The sequence below is a fragment of the Tenrec ecaudatus genome, chromosome 5, assembly GCF_050624435.1.
Source record: "Tenrec ecaudatus isolate mTenEca1 chromosome 5, mTenEca1.hap1, whole genome shotgun sequence".
NCBI classification, from domain to species: Eukaryota; Metazoa; Chordata; class Mammalia; order Afrosoricida; family Tenrecidae; genus Tenrec; species Tenrec ecaudatus.
The window spans coordinates 138,770,698-138,798,286 of NC_134534.1; the positions used below are offsets into that span (position 1 = coordinate 138,770,698).

Consider the following 27,589-nt stretch of genomic DNA (forward strand, 5'->3'; position numbering starts at 1 on the left):
CCCTACAGTTTCGGGGACTGTGACTGGTCGTGGGACGTGGAAAGCTCCGACTTTTTCCCACGGAGTGGCTGATGGTTTCAAGCTGCCGACCTTGTGGATTGCAGCCCAAAGAGCAACCACTGCACCACCAGGGTCCCAGTGAGTTCTCTGGGTTGTCGTGTCGATGGAAGAACATTGCCAGGTCTTTCTTCCCCAGAGAAGTTAGGTGGGTTGAACCCACCGACTTTGGCTTCACTGTTGTTTTTAGTAGTTTTTTTTTAACCCATGTTTCCTGTATGTCTACATCGGCCCCTTCACACTCATCCCCCTTTCCTAGTCCGTCTGTTTGCTGCAGAGCCTCCCTGTGGTCCAGATCCTGTCATTCAGTGGGTTGCTTCCTCCTGGTCATTTTCTTCCTCGCTTGAAGCTGCAGTTCGCTCAATCGTGTCCATCCAACATTCCATGCTGTGCTCTTCCCTGTCTTGCAAAATCCACGCATCTCACCTGTACATAGTCTGAGTGAGAACTGAGGTGGTACAATTCCCCTGTACTTTTTTAAAGTGTGACTTTCTAGTAAGAAGTAGTGGTTACTGAAGAGCTTATGAAGCTGCCTTTAAGCACACTGAAAATGTATTTCCATAAGTCACAAAGTGGCCTGAAAATATCTGTGACAGGGAGGGAGGGGTGGGGATGGATCTGCCTGCTTCCCAGCTGCCCCAGTCTCTTTCAGAGGAGCTGGTTAATTAAAGAGTTCTCATTCAGCTGGGCACTTGACTATCTTCTAAGTTAGCAAGCCGGCTTTGGATGGAATTCCCCCAAGTCTGGGACCAGCAAACTGGGTCTGAGTGGGGCACTCTCTCGGCAGATACTTTCCACTGACGGACAGGCAGCAGGGGCATCTGAGAAGCTTCTCTGGGCTGGACGAGCCTCCTGTTTTCCTTCAAGGAGATCTTTACTTCACAGTCCAGATATGGCACATTTATATGTATGGTACAAGCTCGCTATAAAGTCAATTGCATTTGCACACTAGTAATCAATACACGAACTACATGACGATGGCATGAAGAAAACAATTCTATTTACAACAGCATCCAAGAGCATGTCAGAGAGGCTGTCTACAGTAGGCCTCATACTAGAGGGTTCTAGTTATATGAAGATTCAGAATAGGCAACTCTACAGAGACCATAAAGTAGATTAGTGGTTGCCACGGGCTACGAGCAGGGAGATATGAAAAGTTATTACTACTGGGCTCAGGTTCCTTTTAGGAGGGTGAAAATATTCTAAAATTAGGTCATAGCGACTGGTGCAGCAGTCTATGAACATGCTAGAAGCCACTGAATTGCACATATTAAATTGGTGAGTTTTGTGGTCTCTGGATTATATCTTAATAAAACTGTTTTTAAAGTAAGTATTAGGATTCTGGGCTCCTATGTGCCCTGCCCAAGGCTTTACTGAGAGTAATCAGAATGATCGGCACATCCATCGAATATCTTATTAGGTTTACCTCCCATTCTTTGCTTTCAGATGGGATTGGCAGAAACTAGAATTGCTTGTGTTGTGGGCATCAACCTCTTTTATTTCTTTATCATCTTTTCAGCAGTGGCTAAGGGAACAGCTGGTAACCTCAAAAGAGGATGTTCAGTTTTAGGGAGAGATGGTAATATTTGGCTGTTATCTTTTGCAATAATTCACACATGTCTGTATGTGTATGTGCATGTGTATACACTCTAGATATAACTGCCAACAATGGGAAAACCTGAGTTGCTAATTAAAATTTCCAACCTACAGGAATCTCTAGTAGAGGTGAAAATACCATTCCCGTGAGACCTTAGGGCAGGTTTGTTTAGTGGGATTTTTTTTTAATTCTTCCTGAAGAAAATCTCATTTTAAAACCACTTTGCTTATTCCCCAAGGTTCTAAAAATGTGCTTGTTATATGTGTTAAATGTACTGGTTACTATCTGGTCAGTACCATCTATACTCGTGGATAAGCCAAGTTTTTCAGCACATTTTTATGCAGTTTTGTGGTAAAATTAGGTGCCTCCACTGATATTTGGGTCGGCTTATACTTGAGTATGTATGGCATATACCAGAAAGGAGCTTAGAAAGTTGTGGGAAATTTCCATTATTTCTTTATAATTCCACTTTTCCCATGAGCTTTTTGAAGTTCCTTTATATTAATCAAAATAATAACCTTTAAGTTGCTGTCAGATGGAATTGATTCCAACTCATAGTGAGAGAGAGAGAGAGAGAGAGAGAGAGAAAAGAGAGAGAGAGAGAGAGAGAGAGAGAGAGAGAGAGAGAGAGAGAGAGAGAAGCACTGCAGACTGGAGTTTGAACGGCTGTGATGTTCAGTGGCTCACCGGGTCTTTTTCTGAAGTGGCTCGGTGGATGTCACCTGCCAACGTTTTGTATAATAACAGTTGCTGAACAATCATGCCACCGTGAAACTCCATACGGATGAGGGGTCTGCAAAGAGTTTGTGGGGAAACTCCACCACCTTTGCCTTCCATTTTCCTATGAACTTTTTGAAGCTGCATGTATTATGCCTATTAAGTTACTCTTACAGTCCGCAAGCTTGCGATCACTGTCCAGATCCAACCGCTCGGTAAAATGCAAAAAGCGTGTGTGCACGTGTGGGTATGGACACATTTCCTTTGTGCTGCCGGTTCAGACGCAAAGCTTGCAGACGGAGTTGGAACCTCCTTCGCCAGCTTTCCTGGTCTCCTCTAACCTTTCAAGTTGTTTTCACTTAAGCGGGGCCACGCCTTCTCCAAGGCTAGGTGTGCTGTGGGCCGGTGCTGTGGGGCAATGCGGGGATGCTGGGGGCTTTGTCCCAAGCCAGCTGCCAAGGCCTGTGTTTATGGTTTCACCTGCAAGGGCAGGCCTCTTGAGAACATGGGTTTCCCTCGCGCCAGTCTCACCTCCCTCCTGTGCTGCCTACAGGAAGATCTGCCTGCACTGCAAGTGTCCCCAGGAGGAGCACGCGGTGACGGTCATGCCGCTGGAGATGGAGAAGACGGTGAGCAAGCTGATGTTTGACTTCCAGAGGAACTCCACCTCCGATGATGACTCTGGCTGCGCCCTGGAGGAGTATGCCTGGGTCCCGCCGGGACTGAAGCCTGAGCAGGTACTGGTCCTCCGAGCAAGGGTGCCCGCGGTTGGGGCTTTCACCTGTGTCTTGTCCGTTGGTCCTTGTTCCGGGATAAAAGGCAGGGTCAGTGTGGCTGATTCAGAAGAGGTCGGGGCCCTCGTGGGAAATGGGGAAGAGAAAGGAGTGTTGAGTGGCCAGTTAGCTCATTTACTCGGTTGTTGCCTTTGCTGACGGTTAACGGGAGGATTCTTTAAAAAGGACCCTGAAACGTGGGGACCAAGCCTGTCAATGTGATGATTCTTTGTGAGGAAGTGTGGATTGGCTTTCGTCTTCCCAGTGAGATCTGCTGTGTTTAGATATGAAGATGGATCTTGCTTCACAAAGACAGACATTGGCATTTGATGACATATCCTGGCACCACCCAGAGGCTGTAAATGCGATTGGCTCCATTAGAAGAACTTGGTTTCTCTCTGTTTCGCTGCATTTTTATCAGTGCTATCCAGCCTCCGCTTTGCACTGCTTGATGCTCAGAATGTTTTCTTCGCCCACCCCCTCGTTGGCTTAGCAGCAGCTTCGGGAAAGCTGGGGAGTTTTATCATCTTGCCCATGAGCCTTTGAGAGATAGCAGGATCTTAAGCTCTGACCCATGATTGCCTTTCTCTGACACATAAAATTTATTTCACCGGAGAGCTCTTCTGTATCTGACAAGATGCTTTGAAGCTTAAACAGCTGTGGCAGTTTTACTCAGGCACTTTCGATGTGATCCTGCTGTTACGAAGGAAATGAATAGATAGATAGATAGATAGATAGATAGATAGATAGATAGATAGAGAGAGAGATAGATAGATAGATAGATAGATAGATAGATAGATAGAGAGATAGATAGAGCTCTGTTTAATGGAGACCCAAGAATTCAAAGGCATCTTAACGAGTAGTAACCCGGACATTGTCTCTTTGATTAGGCTTTCCTCGTGTTCTTCTTCCAATATGGAGGCTGCCGGTTGGCGGAGGATATTGGCCACATCGCTTGGATGTGTTTAGCAGCTGAGTTTGCTTCTTTTCTTTTGCTCCTTCCATTTGAATTTCCTGCTGATATTTTAAAATTAGGCATTTTCAGTGAGAAATGTGTATTTCTGCCTTTGAAAGGCTGAGGGGCTGCAAGCATCGGGATCTCCTTACTACAAGGATAGAATTAGTCGGAGCTGAGGGCTAATAGTTTGTTCAAGACAGAATTTGATGCCGGCAAGCGTCTCTGCCCCCACAGTATCGTCTTCATCCACTTGTGTCACCTTCACCAGCGCTGTGAGCATTACAGTTTAGTGATCGCTGTTCTGACTCGGAACACAGAAAATGCATTCAGATCAAAGCATCCGCACACAATTTCCCCTGAGAATGGAGGACGGAGTACAGCACTGAGACAGACGTTGGGTTATCAGCAGGGTGTGTGTGTGTGTGTGTGTGTGTGTGTGTGTGAGATAGAGAGAGAGAGAGAGAGAGAGAGAGAGAGAGAGAGAGAGAGAGAGAGAGAGAGAGAGAGAGAGAGAGAAACCTTTTTTGTAGGTTGAGTTTATATCTTTTCCTGGTCTCCTGTTGGGTTGAAGATTGTGTTATTGAAGAATTTGTTGCGGGAAAGGGAGAGAAGTTTGCCTGAGATTTCGTGGAAACGCACATGCGGTGGTGAGTGATTGGATATCTTTCTTCACCATTGCCTTTCTGCAGCCAGTACTTGAACAGAGAGTTATTCACACCTACATACATCTGTGAACTTGTTCCATGTTCTAGCTGACCTCATTTCCAACAACATCTTAAAAACAACAAAAGAAGTCTTTCTTTTGATCACCAGAAGGGTATCTCTTCCTGTATCCTGGGCCCTGGTTTCTCTTAAGCTAGGCTGTCTGCAGAACCCAGTGGGTAGAGGCTACTCTATGACCATTAAACAGCATTCTATGATGCTCCCATTGAGAGCCAATGCTCTACTCTCATGGGCCCAAGAGAACAGAAGCTAAGAGTTTTGGTGGGATTTACCAAATCCAAAAGTGAGAGATTATGGTGTGTGGCAGGGGGATCTCTGAGTGACACACATGTTTAAGTACGTGGCTGCTTGCTGACTGAAAGGTTAAGGGTTCAAAGCCATCCAAAGTGCCTTGAAAAAGTGCCCTGGCAATACACCTCCACACAATCAACCACTGGAAACCCTCTGAGCACAGCCCCACTGAATGGAGTCAGCATCCACTTAAGAGCAACTGCTTTTGTTTTGTTTTGTTTTAAATGTTATTTTGGAAGCCATTCACCATGAATGACTGTGCCAGGCAGGGTAATCTAGAGAAACAAAACCAGGACACATATGATTTCATATATATATACACACAGCCAGAAGCAATGTAACAGTTAATTAGTCCACACAGCAGTATAGAGGACTCAGTTCAACTCACTTTCATGGAGCAGTTAATATATTGGAAGTTCTTTAACTCAAGTGGGCTGCCAGGTCTAAGGTCTAGGAAGCAGACAGCTGAGTCCTCCCTAGGGCAAGGCAGGCAGAGTCTGTCCGCAGGCAGCAAACAGCAGGGTGGGTCAGCAACAGTCAGTAGCTTGGGAGCTTAGTGAAACAGGCCCTGGTGGGATATTGAACTCAAGCAATGCAAGGCAACAGGATCCACCAGCCTCAAGTTCAAGCGATGAAGGGCCTCAAGCTCTAGCAACATGATCCACGGATTGACTGGGCCCATAGGTGGTGTAACTCACAAGTTGAAGCAGAGAACTAGCTAAAGCAGCAACATGCTGGTTGAGTCACCAGAGAGAGCAAGAGAGAGGGGCGGCCCTTGCAGAGCCAGATATCGTTTTGCCCTCCAATCAAATTGCGACCTGATTAATCCCACCTATTCCAATTGGCCAGGTTGGCACAATAAACCTAACTATTACAATGACTTTTGGAAGTACAAACCTGCACTCTCCTTGACTTGCTGTGAGTGAGTGTGGCTTTAACAAAAGTCTTGAATCTCGCTAAAGGAAAATGTATTTTTTTATCTCTTAGAGAATACTGTTGGTTTTTTCTTTCTTTCTGGGATGTGTGTGTGTGTGTGTGTGTGTGTGTGTGTAAAGACAGATCCTTCTTCCTATTCCCTAGCCATACCCAAACCTCTATGACTCACATAACTAGAAAGGAAAATTGCCCTCTAGAGAGAGACTATCTCTTCAAGTCACTTAAGAGCTCTGTACTTATCTAATAAAAGACAAGCTTGTTCTAAAGGTGTTTGAAGGCATCATGGTGTGTTAAAGGAACAGGCTTCAAATTTTCAAATGATAACTTCTCTTAAAGGCTGCTACTTAGGGAATTGGCTGTGTTATTGCTGCTGTAAGGTACTGTCAAAGTGATTCTGACTCAGTGCCCCTGTGTACCACGCCGGGTACACTGCCCGGCCCTGTGCCATCCTTACAATCATGCCTATGTGTGAGCCCATTGTTGTAACCACTGGGTCAATCCATCTCCTTGATGGATTCAGCCTCGCTGCTCAAAGAGAGGGTCTGCGAGATGGTATCTAACAACAACAAAAGCTATCTCATATTGGTCTATTATTGGAAAAACCCAAGTCACTCAATATTTTTTGCAAATGAAACTTCTCATGTTTAATATCATGTTTGTAGTCTCTGATTTGAAGAGAGTCGTTTTTTTCCATCAAGAGAAATTATAGGGAATGTTAAAATGCTTTGTGCTGGAGGCAAACTATGAAAGGCTAGTTGGGGTTGAAAGTAATGTCCTTTCATTTTTATTAGAAATCTTTCATTTAACTTTCTGAGATCGTGAAGTTGGTAATATACCTTAAGGTAACCCTCTGCCTTATTCTATTTCTTCTAAGGAATACTTTCAATTTAATAGAATGCATATGGAAGTCACCTCCCATTTGGGGAACTGTTCTTGAATCTGGGCATTTAATTTGATAAGAGGCAGCACCCAAACCCAACTTTTAAAAAGCTGTGGGGAGAAGAATAAACAGGAGCTGCCCGAAAAGAAAGGCATCTGTTGTGCTTTCTGACAGGCGCATGTAGAACTAATCAGAAAAGTTGCTCAAGTCTCTGCCTTTTCTTACTCCAAATATGGCGTCTGACACATCCAGAGCGCCCAGTGGAAGCAGAAAGCTCGACTGCGCTCCCGACTCACCATGAAAAATCATCTACCAGTCTCCAATTTTCATTCAGTGTCAAAGCATCAAAAGCATGTGCCCTGTCGCCTCTAGAGATTCTCTGGTGATGAATTTACAGTGGCGAGAAAGCTTTTGGAAGACTCTGGGAAATAGTAACAAGCTATAAGAGGAGGTGAAATGAGTGGGGGCATAATTGATGAACCTTAGCACAATTGACATGTTTGAGATATCAGTTCTCTGTTGTGGGGGCTTTCGGATGTGTGGGAGGGTGTCACCCAACTTCCCTGATCTCTATTGAGTGGTAACAACCAAAAATGTCTCCAGACGTTGCCAGGCGCCCTTCGAAGAGAAGGTGACACTCTAATTAAGAACCACTGGGTAAATGTGACCTCTTTGCTCCCAAACCCAGAGGATCTTTCAGCACAGTTCTGGCCTAGTCAGGAGGCAAAGAGGAGCCCAGTTAGTGGAATGTTACGTGCTCAGCTGCGAACCACAAGCTCAGTGATTTTAGCCCGTCTGCAGTGTGCTCCTCTAACAAGTGGGGTTGTTGCTGTTAGGGGCCAACGAGTTGGTTCCACCTCATTGTGGTCCTCAGTCCAAGAGACCGAAACATCGCCTAGGACGGCCCAGGCCCGACACTCGTTCTTTCGTTTGAGCTCATGGTTGCAGCCTCTACACGACCCCTTCTCACTGAAGGTCGTCCTCTTTCTCACTGATGCCCTTCTCCAGGGACTGGTCCTTGCTGGTGATACTTCTAAGGAACATTCCACTGTACATCGTCCAACACAGATCTGTTTGCTCTATGGGCGACGCATGGTACATTCCATGTTCTTCACCAACTCTGTAACTCAAAAGCATCAACACTTCTTGGCTCTTCTGTATGCATTGACCAGTTTTTGAAGGGAAATACCATGGCTTGGATCCGGGGCAGTTGTAAAGGCAGCCTGTTGTCGTGTAAAGATCTTTGGTCCCACTGAACCAGAACCACTTGGACAGGGGCCCAGAGGGAGCCACGTGGTCCTGAATGCTCCCGTGCCCAGGCTCCCGGCTCCCTTGGGGCCCGAGGTCTCCGGCCACATCGTAGCCCACCTGGCTGGAAACAATGAGTCCCGGGACGTTTTCTCTCGGCTGCTCAATGTGGACAAAGCCTTCCCTCGGAGAAAGGTGTTCTGCGGCCATTCTCTGAGCTCCACAAGACTTCCTCTGGAGACTCTAATGTGGACCCATGTGTGAAGCAACAGGTCGCAGAAGGCCTGGCTCCTGCCTGGGCCTCTTACTTAGCCTCTCTGAGCTGCTTTCTCGCTGCCTCGCTGGGCTGGGGGCTTCCCTGGAGTCTTTCGATGGTGTTTTCTTCCTGATGGGGCATGTAAGGAATACATGTGAGAGGATGGCGGAGGACCTGAATGTCTTTAAAGGAAATGGTCGCCTACGGGATCTCCTGTCTCATTCATTCACTTATTGAACAGCGGTGTCGTCGGGGTCTCTATGAATTGGACTCAAAAGTTCCCAACAAGCACCACACTGTGTGTGCCTCCTATGACACAGGTCACGTTCTGGGCAGTCAAGATTAAGAATTACTCAAATAAATACGGTTTCCGCTCCGTGGTAGGAGCCCTGGCGATGCAAATAATAAACCACTCAATAGATAACCAAAAAGTTGGCCATTCAGACCCTCCAGCCACGGTGCAGGGCAAATGACTTGGCATTGTGCTTCCATAAAAAGGACAGTTGCACTCTATGGGATCTCTATGCATCACAGTCCATGCAGAAGGACACAGTAACCGCACCTTCTCCAGTAAAGCTGCCTGGCTGAATGGGAGCAGAATTACTGAGAACATGAATATAGGCTAAATACCACTCCAGCAGTCACGATAATAATGAGACTGAATATTTAGTCATCTCTCCCCGTGGATGAGACATTGTCTTCATTACTTCAAAAGTAGTATCTCATTGACTGAGAAGCCTAGAAGAACTAAAGACCCCCTAAGTGATGTAAATCATTACATGCTTGACTGCCACCTGGACATTTTGGGTCCAGGTCTACCCAGAGGCGTCATGTGAGAAAATCCGCGTGATTCTCTTAAAAAACTCAGCCATGAAAACTACAAGGAGCCCAGTTCTCCCCTGACACACACGGGGTCACCATAGGTCCAAACTGACTCTCTACCCACAAGTTTTTAATAAAGAAAATAAAACAGCCTCTCAGATAATGGATGTGGCCAGGGTGAGGGAAGGATTGGTTCGTTGGGATCCATTGTTCAGGGAAGGTGATATTGAGCTCTATCTGAAAGACCCGAAGCGCCCTGCCGTGCAAAAATCATGTTTGTTCTAGGAGAGAAAACATTTACCCGAGTGGCCCTCAGCGGTGACATGAAATCAGTACCAACATTGTACCAGCATGTAGAATTGGGGCGATGTAGTAGACCAGGTTGACCGCAGAAACAAATCCAGAGATATTCATATGTGTGTAAGAGAGAGCTTTATATCAAAGAGCAATTGTATATTGAGAGAACATCCCAGCTCAGTCCAGATCAAGTCCTTAAGTCTGATAATAGCCCTTATGTCTGATACTAGTCATAAATTTCTCTTCACACTCAAGCAGCACAGTCAATGATGCCTGAATCACAGCAGGAACATCACAGGCCAGTGGGTGAAAAGCCTTGTGGATCTAATGGCAGTGGAAGCATCTCAATGCTGGTGTAGGTCTCCACGTGACTTGTCTAGCTCTCTGGGTGTAGCTCTTCAACAGGAAGGTGAAGCAGACAGAGTGTGGTCCACCTCCATGGAGAGAGAGAGGAAATTCCCAGAATCCTCAGGAGAAGGCCACTCCCACTAGGAGGCATCATCAGGCTGTGACCTGATTGACAGGCTAGACTCCACCCCTACACTTATTTATCAAATTGACATGAAATTATGTCGCTACCATAGGCAAGTATTGGGTGAAATTGTATCCTCCAAAAATATGTACTGCAATTTCTAATCTTTACGCTTGTGGTTATAATTCCCTTGAGAATGGTCCGTCTTTGTTATATTAATGAGGCAGGACTAGTAGAGGGAGATGTAAAGAGATTTAAAAAGCATTCAGAAAGCAGAGATGGGGGAAGAGAGATGCCACGTGACATGAAGAACACACAGGACCAGGAACTCAAGGAGACAAGAGCCTTCCTCCAGAGTCAACAGAGAGAGAAAGGCTTCCCCCAGCCCCAGCCCCTGAGCTCAGACCCAGAGCCTCCTAAACGACGAGAAAATACAGTTCTGTTTTTGAAAACCACCCATTTGCGGCATTTTTCTTACAACAGTTCTAGGTGACTCGGACAGACTTTGGGGGAGAAATGAGTAGAGCCCCTTTGGCTTCCGCCTCTTGCCAAAGCCTCTGTAGACAGGAGATCTGGGAATTTCCAATGCCATGCTCGGGAGACTGGAAGGCACCTCACCCCATCACCTTGATGCTTCTTTCTGCAAAGGGGGTGGGGGTGGGGAAGGCAATAGAGAGTCCCAATCAGCAATGACTTGCAAGGCACTAAGGAGTACCTGCAGCTTGCTCGGCGGCCAGCAATACACTAAGGAAGTAAACAAACACAAACCTGTTGTCCTTGAGTCAATTCTGACTTATGGTGACCCCATATGTGACAGAGGAGAACTGTTCCATACAGGATCTTGTTGTTCTCTCTCTCTCTCTCTCTCTCTCTCTCTCTCTCTCTCTCTCTCTCTCTCTCTCTCTCTCTCTCTCTCTCTCTCTCTCTTGCTGTAATCTTTACTGAAACCTATCACCAGACCTTGCATCCACAATGCCACTGAGTGGATTTGAACCACTAACCTTGAGGTTAGTAGATGAGAGCAAACAACTTGTGCCACCCAGAGACTTTGCAAAGTGATAGTTATGCATTGACCTGCAGTTCACAAGGTCAGCAGTTCACAACCACCAGTGGCTCCTCAGTCGAAAGCCAGGGCCTTTTCCCATAAAGAGTGATAGTCTTGGACACCCACCTGGGAAGTTCTGCCCTGTCCTCTGGGGTCTCAATGAGTTGAAAACAACTTGATGGCAGTGGGTTTGAGTTTTTAAGACTCCTTTATCAAGGAGCCCTGGTAGTACAGTGGTTAAAGGACTCAGCTACTATTCAAAAGGTTGGTGGTTTAAACCCGTCTGAGGGAATGTGGTGGGGCACTGATTCTGTTAGGAGCACGGCCTTGAAGACCTATGGGACACTGTCCTCTGACCAAGAGGGATGCTGTGCATTGGAACTCACTTGATGGCAATGGGTTGGGTTGGGTTGGATATTTTGTTCATTATTTTAAACCACTTTATCATCTGCTTGATCTCCTATACTGTGAACCTGTTGGAGGAAGACATGCATTTTCCTGTTCACTGTGTGCCTAGAGCCTAAAATAATGTCTGACACACATTAGTCATGTAATACATAGATGTTCATGAATAAGTGATCTTACATTTAATCCTTGGTACAAAGTCTTCCATTTTCCCAATGAGCAAATGGAGAATGGGGAACTTCTCAGAGATATCACAGACAGCTAGGATCCACACCAGAAGCAGCTGTCTGTCTCCAGTGCCCATTTGAGCTCTTCCTCCTCCACCCCTGCCCCTCCAGTGGTGCTCCACCCAGAGTATCAGATCCAAAGAAGCCGGTGTGTGTGTGTCACACAAGGCTCTTTTATTCTTTGGGGTGGGGAATGGTTCCTAATCTCAGGTTGCCCATGACTAAGGGATTCATCTTTTCCCCACCTCCAGTTTCCCCATCATTACAGGAAACAGCATGGCCCTACCTTCAAAGAGTTGCTTTTGCTACAACCATCTCTGTTTATCTTTGGCTCTTCTCACCCTCTCAACCTGGCTGGGAGCCCACAGGGTGAAAACCACATTTATTTGCTCTCCTCCCTCCCTGGTGGTCCTGGGATGGATGATGTCATCTACCTGGGCACTTAGCGATAGTCATTCATTCAGCAAATGTTCACTGAGCGCCAGCTCTAAGCCAGACACCATTCTAGGAGGGGGCCTGGCTGGATGGGGGTATAGCTTTAACAAACAGATACTGCTGCCCTCAGGATACTGTGGCAAAGAATACAGACAAATCAACAACTAGCAGGTGAGGTATTTCCAGAGAATGACATGTGCTGGAGAGCAATTTAAAAGAGTGGTGGAGTTTTAATACATGAGTCAGAAAAGTTTGTTTCTGTAATGAGCCTAAGAGCAAATAGGTTTTCAGAGCCTTTGGTCTCTGGTGCCGCGACTTAGCTCTGCTAATGTACAGCCAAAGCACCCATTTAAGAGAGATGGAAAGAACCAGTTGCCATCCAGCCCATTCCAACCCATGGTCACCCCACATGTGCAGAACAGAACTGCTACCTGAGATTTTCAACAGGGTGACCTTTCCAAAGTAGATTGCCATACCTGTGTGGGTGACCCCGTGTGGGTTCCAAGTGCCAACCTTCTGTGACATAGTCAAGTGCTTAATCCTGCGTGCTCCTCCAGGCCGCCACAGTCAGGCTGGTCTGTGGTTTCCAAAGTGTGCTTTCTGCTCCAGCGGCACTGATGCCACTTGGGATTTGGTTAAAAATACAGATTTTCAGGCCCTGCCCAAGGCCTCCTGGATGAGAAACTTAAGCTGTCTGTTAGAACAAGTGTCGGTGATACATGGTAAACCAACGATGGTGAGTGACGGGTAAACCAAAGTGTTGGAAACATCTGGGGTAATGTCTTTGCTTCTATCATTTATTAGCTGTGAACTACTTGGTGCTCTGGGCTTCAGTTTTCTTGTCTGTAAAATGGAGAAGCTTATGCCCAAGTGAAATGGCTGGAAAGAATAATTGAATTAATCTCTACAAAGAGCCTAGGAGATTGCTAACGCCTAATAAGAGTTGTGGGCCATGGAAGAAGCACACCAGCCTGTGTGATAATGAGGTGTCCATGGGATCATGTATCAGGCAGTAGAAGACCCCAAACAAACAATCATATCAATGCAAATAGTGGAAGGGACTGGAGTGGAGACCCAGAGCTCATCTGTAGACAATTGGACATCGCCTCAAAGAAGGATCCTAAGGAAGCGATGAACCTGTCAGAGTGTGGTCTAGCACCAATGAAACATGCATCCCTCTAGTTCTTTAATGTTTCCTACGCTCACTATCATGACCCCAGTTCTGCCTTACAAATCTAGACCAGCATATACACTGGCACAGATAAGAGCTCTCCGCACATGGAGTCCAGGACAGATAAACCCCTCAGGAACAATAATAGGAGTAGTAGGATACCATCATAAGGGGGGAAAAGGGAGAACTGATCACAATGATTGATGTATAACCACCACCACCACCCAGAGGAACGAGCAACAGAAATGTAGGTGAAGAGGGACATCAGTTGGTGTACGATATGAAAATAATAATAATTTATAAATTATCAAGAACATATGAGAGAGGGTGGGGGAGGAAGAGAAAAAAATTGAGCTGATACCAAGGGCTCAGGTGAAAAGAAAATGCTTTGAAAAGGATGATGACAACATATGTGCAAGTGTCTGACAAAATGAATGTAAGAGCTGTCAGAGTCCCCAATAAGATGATTAAAAAAAACAGTGTGGGCAAGTCAGTTCTGACTCCTGGCCACCCCATAAATGAAACTGCTCCATAGGATTTCCCTGGCTGAACCTTGTGGAAGTAGATCACCAGGTCTTTCTTCCATGGTGCAGCTGGATGGGTAAGATCCACTGGGTTAGGCAGGGTTCTCTAGAGAAACAAAACCAGGACACATGATGATGATAGATAGATAGATAGATAGATAGATAGATAGATAGATAGATAGATAGATAGATAGATAGATAGATAGATAGATTGATTTATACAGCAAAAAGGAATATAACAGCTAGTTAGTCCACACAACAGTACAGAGGACTCAGTTCAACTCACTTTCGTAGAACAGTTAATATACTGGAAGTCCTTCAGCTCACGTGGGCTGCCCGGTCCAAGGTCAAAGAAGCAGTCAGCAGTCTTTCCTTGGGAAAGGCAGGCAGAGTCTGTCCTCAGGCAGCAAACAGTAGGTGGGTCAGCAACAGTCAGTGGCTCAGGAACTTAGCAAAGCAGGCCCAGATGGCATTTCAAACTCAAGCAAGGCAAGGCAATAGGATCCACCAGCCTCAAGCCAAGTGATGAACGCACCAGCAGCGCGGCAAAATAGGTCTCGCCCCACCAGTGTGGCAAAGCATGTCTGAAAGGAGCTGTAAGCTCTAAGTAAAGGATCCAGGGGTTGGCTTGGACCACAGGTAGTGTAGCTCACAGGTTGAGGCAGAGAACTAGCTAAAGCATCAGCACGCTTGTCTAATCACCAGAGAGCAAGAAAGATGGGGACAAGCCTTGCAGAGCCGTGTCTCTCTTTGCCCTCCAATCAAACTGAAGCCAGATTAATCCTACAAGTTATTATTGGCCAGGTTGGCACAATAAACCTAACTATCACATCCACCAATCAGACCTGAATGTTCCACCACTTGTCAGTCAGTTTCTCCTACTGTGGTGACTTTGGAAAATTTTGAACATCCATAAGAGCAATTGTGAGGATGATGCAGGACCGGGCAGTGTTTTGTTCTATTGTGCATAGAGTTCCGATGGGTTGGAACCAACTTGATGGGGACCTAACAACAACAAGAATAGCAAGAGTGTTTGTTGGCTAAAGGAGACATAAGATTATTTCAGTTCTTTGACTGGTCCTGCTTTCTCAGCCCCATCCTTATCCTGTTAACCTGGAAGATGCTCTGGTCCGGTCACTTCTAGACTTTGAATCTTCCTAGGTGCTGGGACTCTGCACCCATGGGCTGGGGACACCATGCCAGGTGCCAGGTGCCTGGCCTTACCAATCTCTTCCTAGTTATTGACAGTACACTTTTTTGTTTTTTACATCAGGAACTATTTCTACCAAGCAGGATATTGGTGTCAGCTTTTATGCAGAGGCTAGCAGACGTTGAGGGGGAAGGGGGAGGAGCGAAAAAAAGACAAAGTGGTTCAGCTCCGTAGGCCTGCTGGGTGGTTTGGGTTCATAGGGAGGGAATGCACAACCTAATAGCCCCTCTCAAAACCCCATAAACACCATCATTAGACTCTCCAGCCACTTGCCGAGTGCCATCTTCATTTCATTACTCCATCAACACATGCTGAGTTCAAAATGGAATTTCATGGTTGCAGCGAGCTGCACGCCTCTCCAACTGGATGGGATTAAATTTCCCCCGAGCTGCAGCTCCTGTGCCACTCTTCATTGTCACTGTCAGTGCAGGGTGATGGATGCAGTAGGAGGGGTGAGCGTGGGAGGCAGGTAAGAAAGGAGTGATAGAGGCCCAAAGCCCTTTCTCCTTCACAGTTCTCAGGGAAACCAGTTGGATGAACAATGCTATGCATGTCTCGGCCTCTGAGATGCACTGACATCAGATGGCAACGGGCAGCATGCTCTGTGCACAGCTTTCAATAAAACTGCTGGTTAATAAACTTGTTTTCAACGGAGCTGTCAAGGATGGGACTAGAACCCAGGTTCCCAGGCTGTCGGGCTTTGCCAGATGAAGTCAGTAACAATGTGGCTGGATTCAACCAGCATGGACTTGTCAATGCTTGTGCAGGGAATATGAGTCCCAGAGAAGCCAAGGCTCGTTTGCAAACTCAGGGAAGGAGACTTGCATTGGATCTCCCCACTTTGTAGAAAGATGCCTCCCACCTTTGCAGTAAGTGCATTCTGGGAGCCAAGAGATGAGTGGGCCTCTGGGCTTGGACGGCTGCCTCACAGCTGCAGGCTTCTCCTGGTGACTGAGAAACCTACAGATGGTATAATAGCTGCTTTACTATCAGGAAGATCTCTCCTGCCTTGAATGAGTCAGGGAGATATTCTTGAGTAGTTTCATGGACTGGCTTGATGAATCCACCATCAAATCAACTCATAAACTAACTCCCTTCCCCATTGACGTGCCCATCCATTTATTCACTGATTCATGCACGCAATGGTTGCTTCTTAAGTGCCCATTATGCATAAGCTGTAAGGCAAGGCATGATTATCAGTGTGGTTGTTTACCTGGTCTAGCGTGAACCTGGAACTTCCAAACCCCAGCCTATATATTTTGTTTTGCACAGTCATTTATTGACAGAAAGCCCCTTTAACTTGGACCTGACTTCCCTCTGGCCTCCCGGGGCCAAATCTTGTGAGCTGTGTGAGCTCACAGTGTTCAGGTGTGTAGGCTTTGGCACTGACTAGTTATGTGTTCAAAGCCGGGCTGTACTGTTTTCCACCTCGGGCAAGTTAATTCACTTCCCTGAGCCTTGCATCGCTTGAAAGAATCAGGATGTCTACCGCGGGGTTGTGAAGATTACGTGCAACAGTGCGCAGGAAGCCCCAGTGTGGGGCTTTAGGAATGGCTGTTCACAGCATGTTTCATGACAGCTGGAAGCCCCTAAAGGTCCATCAAGTGAATGGATAAGCAAGGTGCTAGATCCATACAGTGGAATACTACTTAGCAAGATAAAGGAATAAGCTATTGATAAGTGCAATAATGCCAGGTCTCAACATCATTATGCTGAGTGAGAGAAACCAGACGAACACAGAACACATACAACACACTAGAACGTGTGAGCTAATCTGTGGCGACAGAAAGCAGATCCGTAGTTGCTTGAGGATGGAAGAGCGGGAAGGAATAAAGAATCACCCTCTGCCATTGAGTCGATTCGAACTCATGAAGACCCTGTATATGGCTTGTGAGACTGTCCATCTTTATGGGACCGACAGCCTCGTCTTCCTCCCTCAGAGCCTCTGGCAGGTTCAAACTCCTGAACTTGAGGTTAGCAGGACTGCGACACCACGGAGCCTTCAGGAAGGAGGGGGAGGAAGCAATGACAAGAAGGAAAAGGAAACATTCGAGGTTAATGGATGTGCTCAATACTTTGATGACGCTTGAGAGTTTTAGAAGTCGGCGTGTAGGCCAAAGCCTATCAAATGCTGCAGTTTAAAAATGGTGGATTTTTTTCACGTCAGACACCTCAATCACATGGTTAAATGCATGAGTGAGTGAAGCTGCTCTCTAACAACCAGGCTAGTCTCTTCTTCCTGGCAGTTGTCTTGCTAATGATCTATAAGCTGTCCTTGGAAATAACTAAGTCTTTTGGCTAAGTACTGCCAGAAACATCTATTCGGAATTAGTTATAGATAATAAAATGATTTAGAACAGAAATTCATCAACATCCACCTAGATGGAACTAAAACTACCGTTCTGCGTATTATTTCATTTCTGCATCTCTGTAAAGTCTCCAGGGCCAAACAAGCAAACCCACTGCCCTCGAGTAGACTCTGACTTACAGTCACCCTAAGAGACAGACTAGAACGACTCCTTCGGGTCTCTTAGGGTTTAAATCTTTATCGCAGGGCTGGGGGATGGCCAGGCTGCTGGCCGCCAAAGGCTTGCAAAATCATAAGTAACAGCTAACATCCCGTGCCTCACCACAGAAAAGCAGTTCTAGCCATCACATCAGGGATGAGTTAATGAAATGTTTAATCAACATGGCCCGTGAATGATATTATAAATATCCAAGTAGCCTTTGGCAGAATAAAAATTTCCCCACCACTGCCTTATGGGAACACAGCCTCCTCTTTCTCCCTGGAGAAACGGGTGACTTTGAACCACTGACCATAGGGTTAGCAGCTCACTGCACAGCCTGACGGCACCACGGGCGCCCTTTTAATTTTTCGGTGGCACTCTGTAAATAAAAGTGCTAGTGATTTTTGCTATGGCAGCTGAAAGACAGAATAAAGTTCACTGATCAAGGATGCTAATTATTGAAGCAATTCCTGAATCTGTGTTTCTTGAGCCAAAAGGAGATAATGATAGGCCCTCAGCTATGGATTTGGACCCACGGCCACACTAAGTTGTACATCCTCGCTGTACTCCATCCACGCTGGCGACGCATCCCCAGGATCGCTGGCTGCTCCTGGGAACACACCAGGCCTTTTAAAATCTCTCCTCCCACTCCCATCTCTTTCAAATCATGTAAGCCTGTGATAACTTTGACTGGAGAGCCACGAAGAGAAAAGAGCAGAAATGCAAATCAATTTTGCCAGCCACTTGTCAACTCCATTTATAGCTTGTGAGGGAGAGGGTCAGATGTGGTGGATACATTTGAGACTGGGCGGAGGCATGGATTTGAGACATCTTCCCCCAGACTCTGCTACAGTGAGGAATGATCGTAGGACAGGAGTTGAAAGGATCATCCTTCCCAAGAAATGATAAATTCAAAGCCACGGCTGTGGTGTCCGACACACCAAGAGTCTGCAACATGGCCATGGTAAGGGCTTCTTCCCCCAGGAGCGCTTAGAAGAAAGCCCGACATAGCCAAGGAATAGTAGGTACTTTCACTGATCACTTGGTGTGGACGCACTTTTCCTGGTAAGACCTAGCTAGGAAAACCAAACAGATCTTTAAGTATGAAATTCTTGCTCAAAAGTGATGGAAGCAAGAACTATAGAATTCGAGAATATTAACAAAATGAGGCACTGCAGAAATGATGGAGCCCTAACCTCACGTTGGAGAGTTAAGGAACCAGTCTCCAAGCGTGTATATAAATTGCCTATTGTCACAGAGAGCCAGAACTTACAAGGGCAGAGTTACGTAGATTACTTCAAACTCTTCCCCTTGCAATATCCGAGGGGAAACCTGAAAATTGTAGAATGGCAGGTCTGATATCAAAGCATGATAGACAAAAGAGCTTCATTAAAATCTCTCAGTATGATTGTCGATTTATTTCTTCATATATTTCTGTGAATTTATATATTTCAGGGTCTAATTTAAGTGCTAACAAGTTTATAATTATGTATATATTTTTTGTTTTCTTTAAAAAAATTTTTGGTTTTCATTGTTGCAAAAATATGCAAGGGTTTATTTTTCATTTTGGGGGGAAAACTTCTATTACCTTTCAAATCCATTTTGCCATGAACTTTGTGAGAAGCCCTCCCGGTAATAATGTACATATGTGCTTGACACATGGATATATGAATGGATTGTGATAAGAATTGAATGAGTCCCCTTAAAGTGATTGAAAAAAAAAGAGAGAGAATGCCCTCATAACACATTTGCCAATTCAACATGTTTCAGGTGTATGAATTAGTGATCACCGTAACATTCGTCAAGTTGTTCCGGAGGGACTGCTGTTCCTTTTAGTATATTTATTGTAGCATCTTTTATCCCTTCTAATTGTATTTCCCTGGAATCTTCTTTGTATAACATTACTATTGCACACACCGTTTTGTTTGATGAGCAATTCTGAGATCTATGCAGTTTTCATTTTTTCATGGTTTGTTTTATTGTAGTTCTCAAAGCAGCACCTGATAGACAGACATTGTGGGGGGTTTCATGCACGCTGATAATCTGTCTTTTCACTGACATTACAACACACTGATGACGGTCGTTTTTCATGTTCTGTTTTCTGCTTTTATTTCTGCTTTCTTGCCTCCTATTTATTTTTTATGAAGCATTCTCAATTTCCTGCGTTTCCCCGTACTTGGTGGACTGCTATAGAGCATACCCCCTACCTTGTGCTTCTGGACATCCGTCACGCTGGCTGCTTAGCACTCTTCAAACACCCCAAGCTTCCTCCAGCTCTTGCCCTACTTACGCCTGCCTTCCCTTCTTCATTAGCTTTTAACAAATCCCCAGTTATCCAGGGTATCAGTTGTCCTTCTAAACACGACAGGAATTTTATGTGATACGCTTTCCAGTGCCAATTCTTAGAGTACTCATGAAAGGTATTTTTCCTCACAGTTTGACTGGGCTGCATCTCATTATGCTTTTGAGCTACCTTACCCAACCGTGAGTTCATAATTTTTCAGCTCTAGGAAAAGGTGATTTGGGATAGTTTCTTTAAAACAGAAGAGTAGCAAGCCTAATAATTTTAGAATTAGTTTGTCTTCCTCTTGTTGCTCCTTTCTTTAACTCGGAGAAGAAATGACGCTGAAATGACTCATAGCTTCACTTGCTGAAAAAGTGTTGTACAGTTAAGACAACTTTTTTAATCCATCTATTTATATCCTATTGACTCGATGGTAGTGGGTATGTCTACCCAACCCCAAGCCAAACTCACTGCTATTGAGTTAATGCTGACTCATAGCAACCCTGTGGGACAGGATAGAACTGCCCCCTGAGAGTGTGTGAGACTCTCTTTACCGGAGTAGAACACCTGTCTTTCTTCTTCAGAGCACCCGGGGGTTTTGAACTGCGGACCTTGCAGTTAGCAACCCAACACGTAACTACTGTGCCACCAGTATTCTTGTCCATTACCCTGATACTTGTCAATTACCACTGAGTCAATTTCAACTCTTGAAGATGCCATGTGTGCAGAGTAGAACCATAGGGTTTCCAAGGCTGCGACCTTGTGGGAGCCAATCACCAGACTTGTCTTCTATAGCCCCTTTGGTTGTGGGCAAACCATCAACCTTTTGGCAAGTAGCTGAGCACTTACTTACTTACTTACACTCTTCAGGGACCTCTTTTGCAAACCATGCCAGAATGTCGTGGATAGTAACGGTGCCTGGGTTTGAGCTTAGTTAGTACTTGGCCCTTTGTCCTCATAGCCAGATCCCATTGCTTTTCATGCCAATCTTAGGGCCTTGGCCAGACTATGATGAACAAGGAAGAGGTGTTATAGAATGGGAATTCCGTCTTCTGTAAAATAGAATGTTAATGCCACGAGGCTAGAAATTTCAGAGAAGTAACTTGCCCAGTTATCAGTGGCGATTTGTCTCGTGGTTTTTCTCAATGGAAATGCGGTGCCAAGAGCTAGGTTTCTGTGTCTTCCTCAGTTACAGATAGATCGTAGTGGCCCAGGCCAGTGTCTCTCCTGAGATCTTTCATTGTCTCATTAACCACAGAAAGAAAGCGGCTTGTAAAAGAACTTAAACGTAAACGTAGATAGATGGTCTGACTCATGTTTTTCCCACTGTAATTTCAGAGGCATATGACTAGAGGGAAAAAGAACTAGTCCCAACACATAAGAAAACTCTCTCTCGAGAACGGGTCATATGGTCTTCATCAGGATGGATCTGGGCACAAGCCCTTCTCCCCCGTAAGCCCCAGGGAAAATCGTTCACCACGCCATGCGGTCGGTTCACATGATCCTGACCGCAAAGCACACAAGCCAAAACCAAACCCACTGCCCTCAAGTCAACTCATACCCATACCAATCCTCTAGGGCAGAGCAGAACTGCCCCATCAGGTTTCCCAGGCTGTAAATCTGTACAGAAGCAGACAGCCACATCTTTTTCCTAAAGTGCCGCAGATGGGTTTGAACTGCCAACCTCTCAACCAGCAGATGAGCATCTTAACCACTGTGCCACCAGAGCTCCTGTGCAGAGTACACACATTCTGTGATCACACAGTGGCTGTTCACCTCCTCTGGCACAGCCGGCCCATTGCTTGCTCAGGCAGCCACTGTGGCCTGTTTGTTATTCGGTGTGTTCGTGGGAATCAAAGGCCTGAAAGATGAACTAGGGTGCTTGTAGATTTGTCAGATACAAAGGACAGAGTGTAATCCTGGGGCTGGTTTATGGAGCTAGTGAGGTGGAATGGAAAGAGAACGACCTTGAAAGTCAAACTTGATTTGAATCTGTGGCTCTGCCCCTCACTCCTGAGCAGGTCAAAGAGTTCACAGACCTCTTTCGAAGAGGTTGTGTCTTGCTCACAGATGACTCCATTTTTGCCCTGCTGTGTGAGCACGTGGTTCACAGAGATACTTGGCCCTGGAGAGGCCTGTGACTTGCTTTAAGCCCGGATGTAAGCACAGGTTACATGCATCACATCCACGTGGAAGCACTCTGTGACCAGCGTTCTCTTCCCACCGTCCTTTTCTGGGCCGCCATCATCCTGGAGGTCTCTCTTGGGATAGAACTTCCATTACCCTCCAGCCCTGCCTGCCCATGTATCATAGATGTGGTATGAGTGAGAAACCAGTCTGTAGTGTGAAGCCACGAGCAGTGTGGTGGTGTTCATCACTGTGGCATAACCTGGCTCATGTGACCCAAGCATCCTTTCTTGTTCTTTCTCTAAATGCCCAATATAGGCCATGTCAAGTCTTAATGGTCATACCTGACCTTGTACCACAGGCCGCAGTATTAACTACGACAGTCTTTTAAACTTTTAGAGTTGGCCTGACCAAATATGTGCCATTCTGCCACTGGTTCCTTGTGGTGCCGCCATTTGTCTGCTTGTTCTTGGGCATTCCGCATCCTTCCTTCACCATAGGGGTATATTTTTATTCCTTTTTTATGATTAAACTAAGTTGGTTTATGGAGGGAGATAACCTACCGTGTTAGCTGGTCGTGAACGGGGAAGGTACCACATTAGAAGTATGTTGGCAGGGGGCAGACAACCACGACTGAAGTTTCCACTTGACCCACGCAGAGTCCACGGCTCCCCCATTTCTTCAAGTATGAAAGTGGGTCACCCTCATCATAGGATCATGGGGACCAAATAAAACGGATTCCCCACCAGGAGTCCGGTGAAAATGTATCCCTTTTCCAGACTCCTGTGGGGGATGCGAGAGTGTCTTTGGCCTCACACGGCCATGCCCCTGCTGTGGGTCCTCTTTCCCGCATCCTCGTTTGTCAGGTATTGTCTCATCTCCAGGTCAAGATCACTGCAATGATCAAAAAATTTCAGGACGCTGTGAATTTTGTGGCATTCCTTAAGCAAGGTAATCAAGGTGTCACATTCTGCAGTGTGCAGCTGTGGAGACAAGTCAGGATGCCTCTTTAGAAGGTGAAGAACCACAGCAGAACAGCCTGCCTGCAGCCACCCCAGGAAGCCAGAAGCAGTGCCCCTCAGAGGCACAAGGGGAACAGGTCTGCCGCAGGTGGTGGCGAGAGCAGGGCCGCCTCCTATTTTGATTCTTCTGTGTGTGCTTTCCCCAAATACCCAACAATTCCTTACAGTTAGCATGATATAGTCCCTTCCACAGTGAACTCTTATGAATAAGAGGGGGTACCCCTCCCCCCCAAAATAGAATTTTTTTCAAAGCTATATATTTAAATTTTTTTACCATTGTCATGTTCAAAGTATTCTCCATCACACTGAATACATTTTTCAAATCTGCAAGTCCATTCTTGGAAACATTTTCAAACTCATCCATGTGGATGGCTGACAGCATCTCTAATTTTTTCTTCACCTCTTCTACTTTTGTCAAATCTCATGTCCCTCTTCATTCAAGGAAACAAAAAGAAGTCACACAGAGCAAGGTCAGGTGCATGGGGAAAGAGAGGTATGCTGGGTTTTTTTAAACCAAGAAACCTGCACACTGAGACGACTGTGTGAGCAGGTGCATTGTTCTGGTGACAAAACCTGTCCCCCATCTGCCACAAATTGGGCCTTTTATGTCCCATGCTGTTATGCAATCTTTTAAGAACCTCCAAATAGAAAACTTGATTAACAGTCTGACCTGGTGGAAGGAACTCCAAATGCATTAAAAGTGAGCATCTTCGTCCCTTCTGGAAGTTGAAGGACGTCCAGAACGAGGTTTGTCCTCCATTGACATTTCACCTTTTTGGAGATGAGAAAACCACTTGTCCACTTGAGTATTTCCCGTAGTGCTGTGCTTGTCAGCTGTGTTCAACATCACAACAGTTTCTGTGGCATTTTTCTCAAGCTGGAAACAAAATTTCACAACAGAACTCTGTTCTCTTAAATCATCCATCACAAAAACCGAGGTTTAAGCAAAACTGCTCTTATAAAAAAATTCACTGTGACCAGAAAGAACCTTCCCAGGTGATGCCACTGGGTGCACTAACTCAGAGCAAGTTACTCAATGCTTACCTAAGCAGGAAAAATGCCTACTATGAAAGTTCCACCCAGTGGAGCTTTTTCCCATTTGGGGGTCTTGGTTCTTTTTTTTTTTTTTTGGTACCCCTTGTGTAGATTAGATTGCTTCAAGACTCAGAAACACGGAAGCCTTGCTGTGCACCTATATTTTGGCTGGTTCAAGGTTGGACACTATTATTGTCCCTAGTTTACAGACAAAGACATGAATGTTTCAAGAAATAAAGTCACACAGCCAACCATACAAGGATGGTAAATGTTAGAAGCAGTCATCAAACCCAGATAATCTCACTTAATAGTCTAGACTCTGAGCCAGCATTGGAATCTGCCATCCTGCTGTGTGTGTGTGTGTGTGTGTGTGTGTGTGTGTGATTGATTTGCTAAAGGCAGTACTGAAGCTGTTGCCCCAGAAAAAGCAAGCAATTGCTGGAGAATATTTTTATAGAATGTTTATGCAAACATGTAGACATCCTCCAGAGTGAGTGTTGGTAAAATCGGGGTGAGGAATATCTATGGAATTGTAGCTTAAAGAGAAAGTATTTCAACTCAGGTGCTCTAGTGTCAGGGGTCTTTTCTCTCAGACTCGCACCGAAACTAAGACTCACTGCCCTGGAATCCATGCCACTTCGCGACCCTGCGGCTCTCAGAGATTATAATGCTTGATGGGAGCACACCCTCAGCTTTCTCCCACGGCATGGCTGGTGGCATCTAAAGGCCCGATGTTTCACCCTCTGCCCCCTTGGGCCCTGCGCTTCTACACACACTTCCCTGGAGTCAATGCTGACTCATCATGACCCTGTAGCGCTGGGTAGAACTGTGCCTGTGGGTTTCTGAGACTGGCGCTCTCGACAGGACTAGAAAGCCCTGTCTTTCTCCCAAGGAGTGACTGGTGGTTTGGAACTGCTGACCTTGTGGATTGCAGCCCAACTTGTAACCCACAAGACAGGATACCATAAGTAACCAACAGAAGATATGCCAAGCTAAAATGGAGATATTCTAGGTCAACAATGTTTCATATGTGGGGGGAATGATGATTAAGAGGGCTGGAAAGAGAGGCACATGTGGGAGCAGGCAGGCAAAGGAGAGTCCAGCTCATGTGACTTTGAGCTGTAGGACCTGTGTTGGACCAACTTGATGTGATGATTTCCTTCAAGTTGTTCAAACTACGGTAAGTTGGCTCCACATGAAAGGGATTCATTCTCTGGCTTCCAATAGAAATGGGTGTTGTCTTTGTCCTCTTTTCATAAAGAAGCAGCTTGTTTGCAGTTCTTCCAGTCACGCTTGGCGGACTGCCTCCTTCACCTACCCTTGTACCAGACATCTTTGGTAGAAAAAAAAGAGTTCTGATGGAAGACAAGAGAAAGCCAGCCAGGCCAACTGTGGCACTTCCTGAACCCCCACCTGTGCATGCTCTTGCTGCATCTCGCTGTGTGAGTCCTCTGATAAACGAGAAAGACCGAGAAATGCTACTTGAGCACAGCACGCATGCTTTCAACGAGCACTTGTTGAAGCCCCACTGTGTGCCAGACCCTCTGCTTGGGCTTGCAGCTTCACCGCATGCACGGTCTGCGGGCAGAGACAGTCTGGGAGCAAGGAGAAGTTGTGCTAGGAACTGGGACCTGGAGCCTGAAGGTCACCCAGCCTTAGCACTGTGGACCTTCTGGGCCAGCTCCATCTCTGGTGGGAGGCCGTCCTGGGCACTGCAGGATGTGGAACGGCATCCCAGCCTCGACCTAATGGATGTCAGTGCACCTGCACCCAACCGGGACAACCAACCAATCTCCAAACATGGCCCTGGTCTCCTGGGGACAGCACTGCTCCCCGTGGAGAAGCGCTGGGCCAGAGAGTAAGAGGGTAGGGGCATTTCTTTCTGAGGGTGAGCAGAGACTGGTGGGGGCAGGGAGAAAGAGCGCGCTGTAAACATCGGGGAGAAGAACATTCAGGGCAGAGAAAAGGGCTGGCGTGCAGTCCCCTTGGTGAGTTCTGGAACAGCGAGGAGGTCGCTGTGAGGTGGAAGGGTTGAGTATGAGGAATGTAGTAAGGAATACGGGCAGCCAGGTAGGAAAGACTCCGGCTTTGCTTCCAAGAAGGATGAGAACTCAAGGTCTCGAGCACAGCGGGGACACGGCCTGGCCTACAGTTCAGTCCCGTGTTCCTGGCTGATGTATAGAGAATGGACTGCAGGAGCCAAAGGTGACAGCCAGCCAGCGCCCAGAAGCAGCCAGAGCAGTCACCCAGGAGCACATGCCTTTGTGCCAGGGGTGGCAGGAAGTGACTGCAGGCTGGGTTGGTTCTGAGCCTGCACCCTGCTACTGTTTACTGTGGGATTAGACATCAGGTGTGAGGAACAGGCCTGAAAGATTCTTCTCTGAGGATTTAATCCCCAAGAGAGCTTCTATTTCCAATTCTGTTCTCAGGCCTGTGGGGTTTTCAGTGTGATGGAGACATTGTTTAGATATTAGAAATTAGTCTGTTGGTTCCTAAATTACTTCCTAAGCGAACCAATTAAAATTATAATGTGGGCCTCCAGGAGGAAAGGGAAGGCGCTGAACTTGGTACAACTTCACCCCAGAGGTGCCACTTAATGGTACTTTCCTCCTGTTGTTGGTAATGGGATTCTGGAGAGGAGAGGCACAGTGAGCAAATGCCCCCCTCCTACCACTACCACCCGCCGGAAAGTCACCCCGCACCTGTTGCTCCTGACTGTGAAGCCACCCAATTGTTCTTCGGGGCTCTACCAGGGAGCCAGGACACACATCTAATAAAAAATGACCGCCTGCCACCCTTCTAAGCAGCATCTTTCTCTTTTCCAAAGCACCTGCCTTTGGATGTGCTCAGGTGTATTCCATATATTGCCTCTCTGGATTGAGGCAGACTGTCTGAGGTTTTAATCTCTCACACTACAAGTGAAAGAGCGTGAAACAGGGGCCCGGCCTTCTCACTTGCCCTTGGGTTCAGACGGGCTTTGATTAAAAGCTCCCGACTGTGTGAGCCCACACCAGAGATGACACTTCAGGAGCCCCTGCCTGTGTGTTGTGGAGTCACCTTTGTCTTCTCCCTAAGCCAGTGTTTCTCCTGGCATGCTGTGAAGTGTGTGTTCAGAACGATGCTCCCTGGGCTCCTTGTATGACCCTGAGAGATGAACAGCCAGCTGGCATCACATTCAGTAACAGCCTCACCGGATCTGGAGCAGCACACTAAGGTGGGAGGACCACCTCTTCGTAACATAGACTGTAAATAAAGATATCCTTCATTTTTCTCCCCGATAAAAGGAGCTCAGAGTCAGCAGCCTGGGGCTGATGCCGTGGCTCCATGGTTTAACCAAAAACCCAGGATCCCAATGTCCTGAGCTGTGACGTCAGTCCTCCAGGTCACATCACCACAGCACCAGTGGCTACTGGAATTTGCGTTCCATTTCCAGATAGGAAGCAGGAAACGTGGAGAACTGTCGAAAGGGGTATTTGCCAATTGCCTGGTCTCCCTTTTCTTCATTTGTTATGGCTTTGAAAAGAGTTAACGCCACATTTGTCCATTCTACACCTTTCACTCCCGTGAAAG

The 27,589-nt window shown here is 46.3% G+C and overlaps 1 protein-coding gene across 3 annotated transcripts in view; it reads left to right on the forward strand.

The window, feature by feature from the left end:
- The window catches only part of PRICKLE2 (prickle planar cell polarity protein 2), a 417,431-nt gene that overhangs the window by 316,952 nt on the left and 72,890 nt on the right, over nt 1-27,589 (forward strand). For all 3 annotated transcript variants that reach the window (XM_075549937.1, XM_075549938.1, XM_075549940.1), the window contains one exon: nt 2,925-3,108. In XM_075549937.1, coding sequence (XP_075406052.1) covers nt 2,925-3,108 — 184 coding nt within the window. The remainder of the gene's footprint in view (nt 1-2,924; nt 3,109-27,589) is intronic.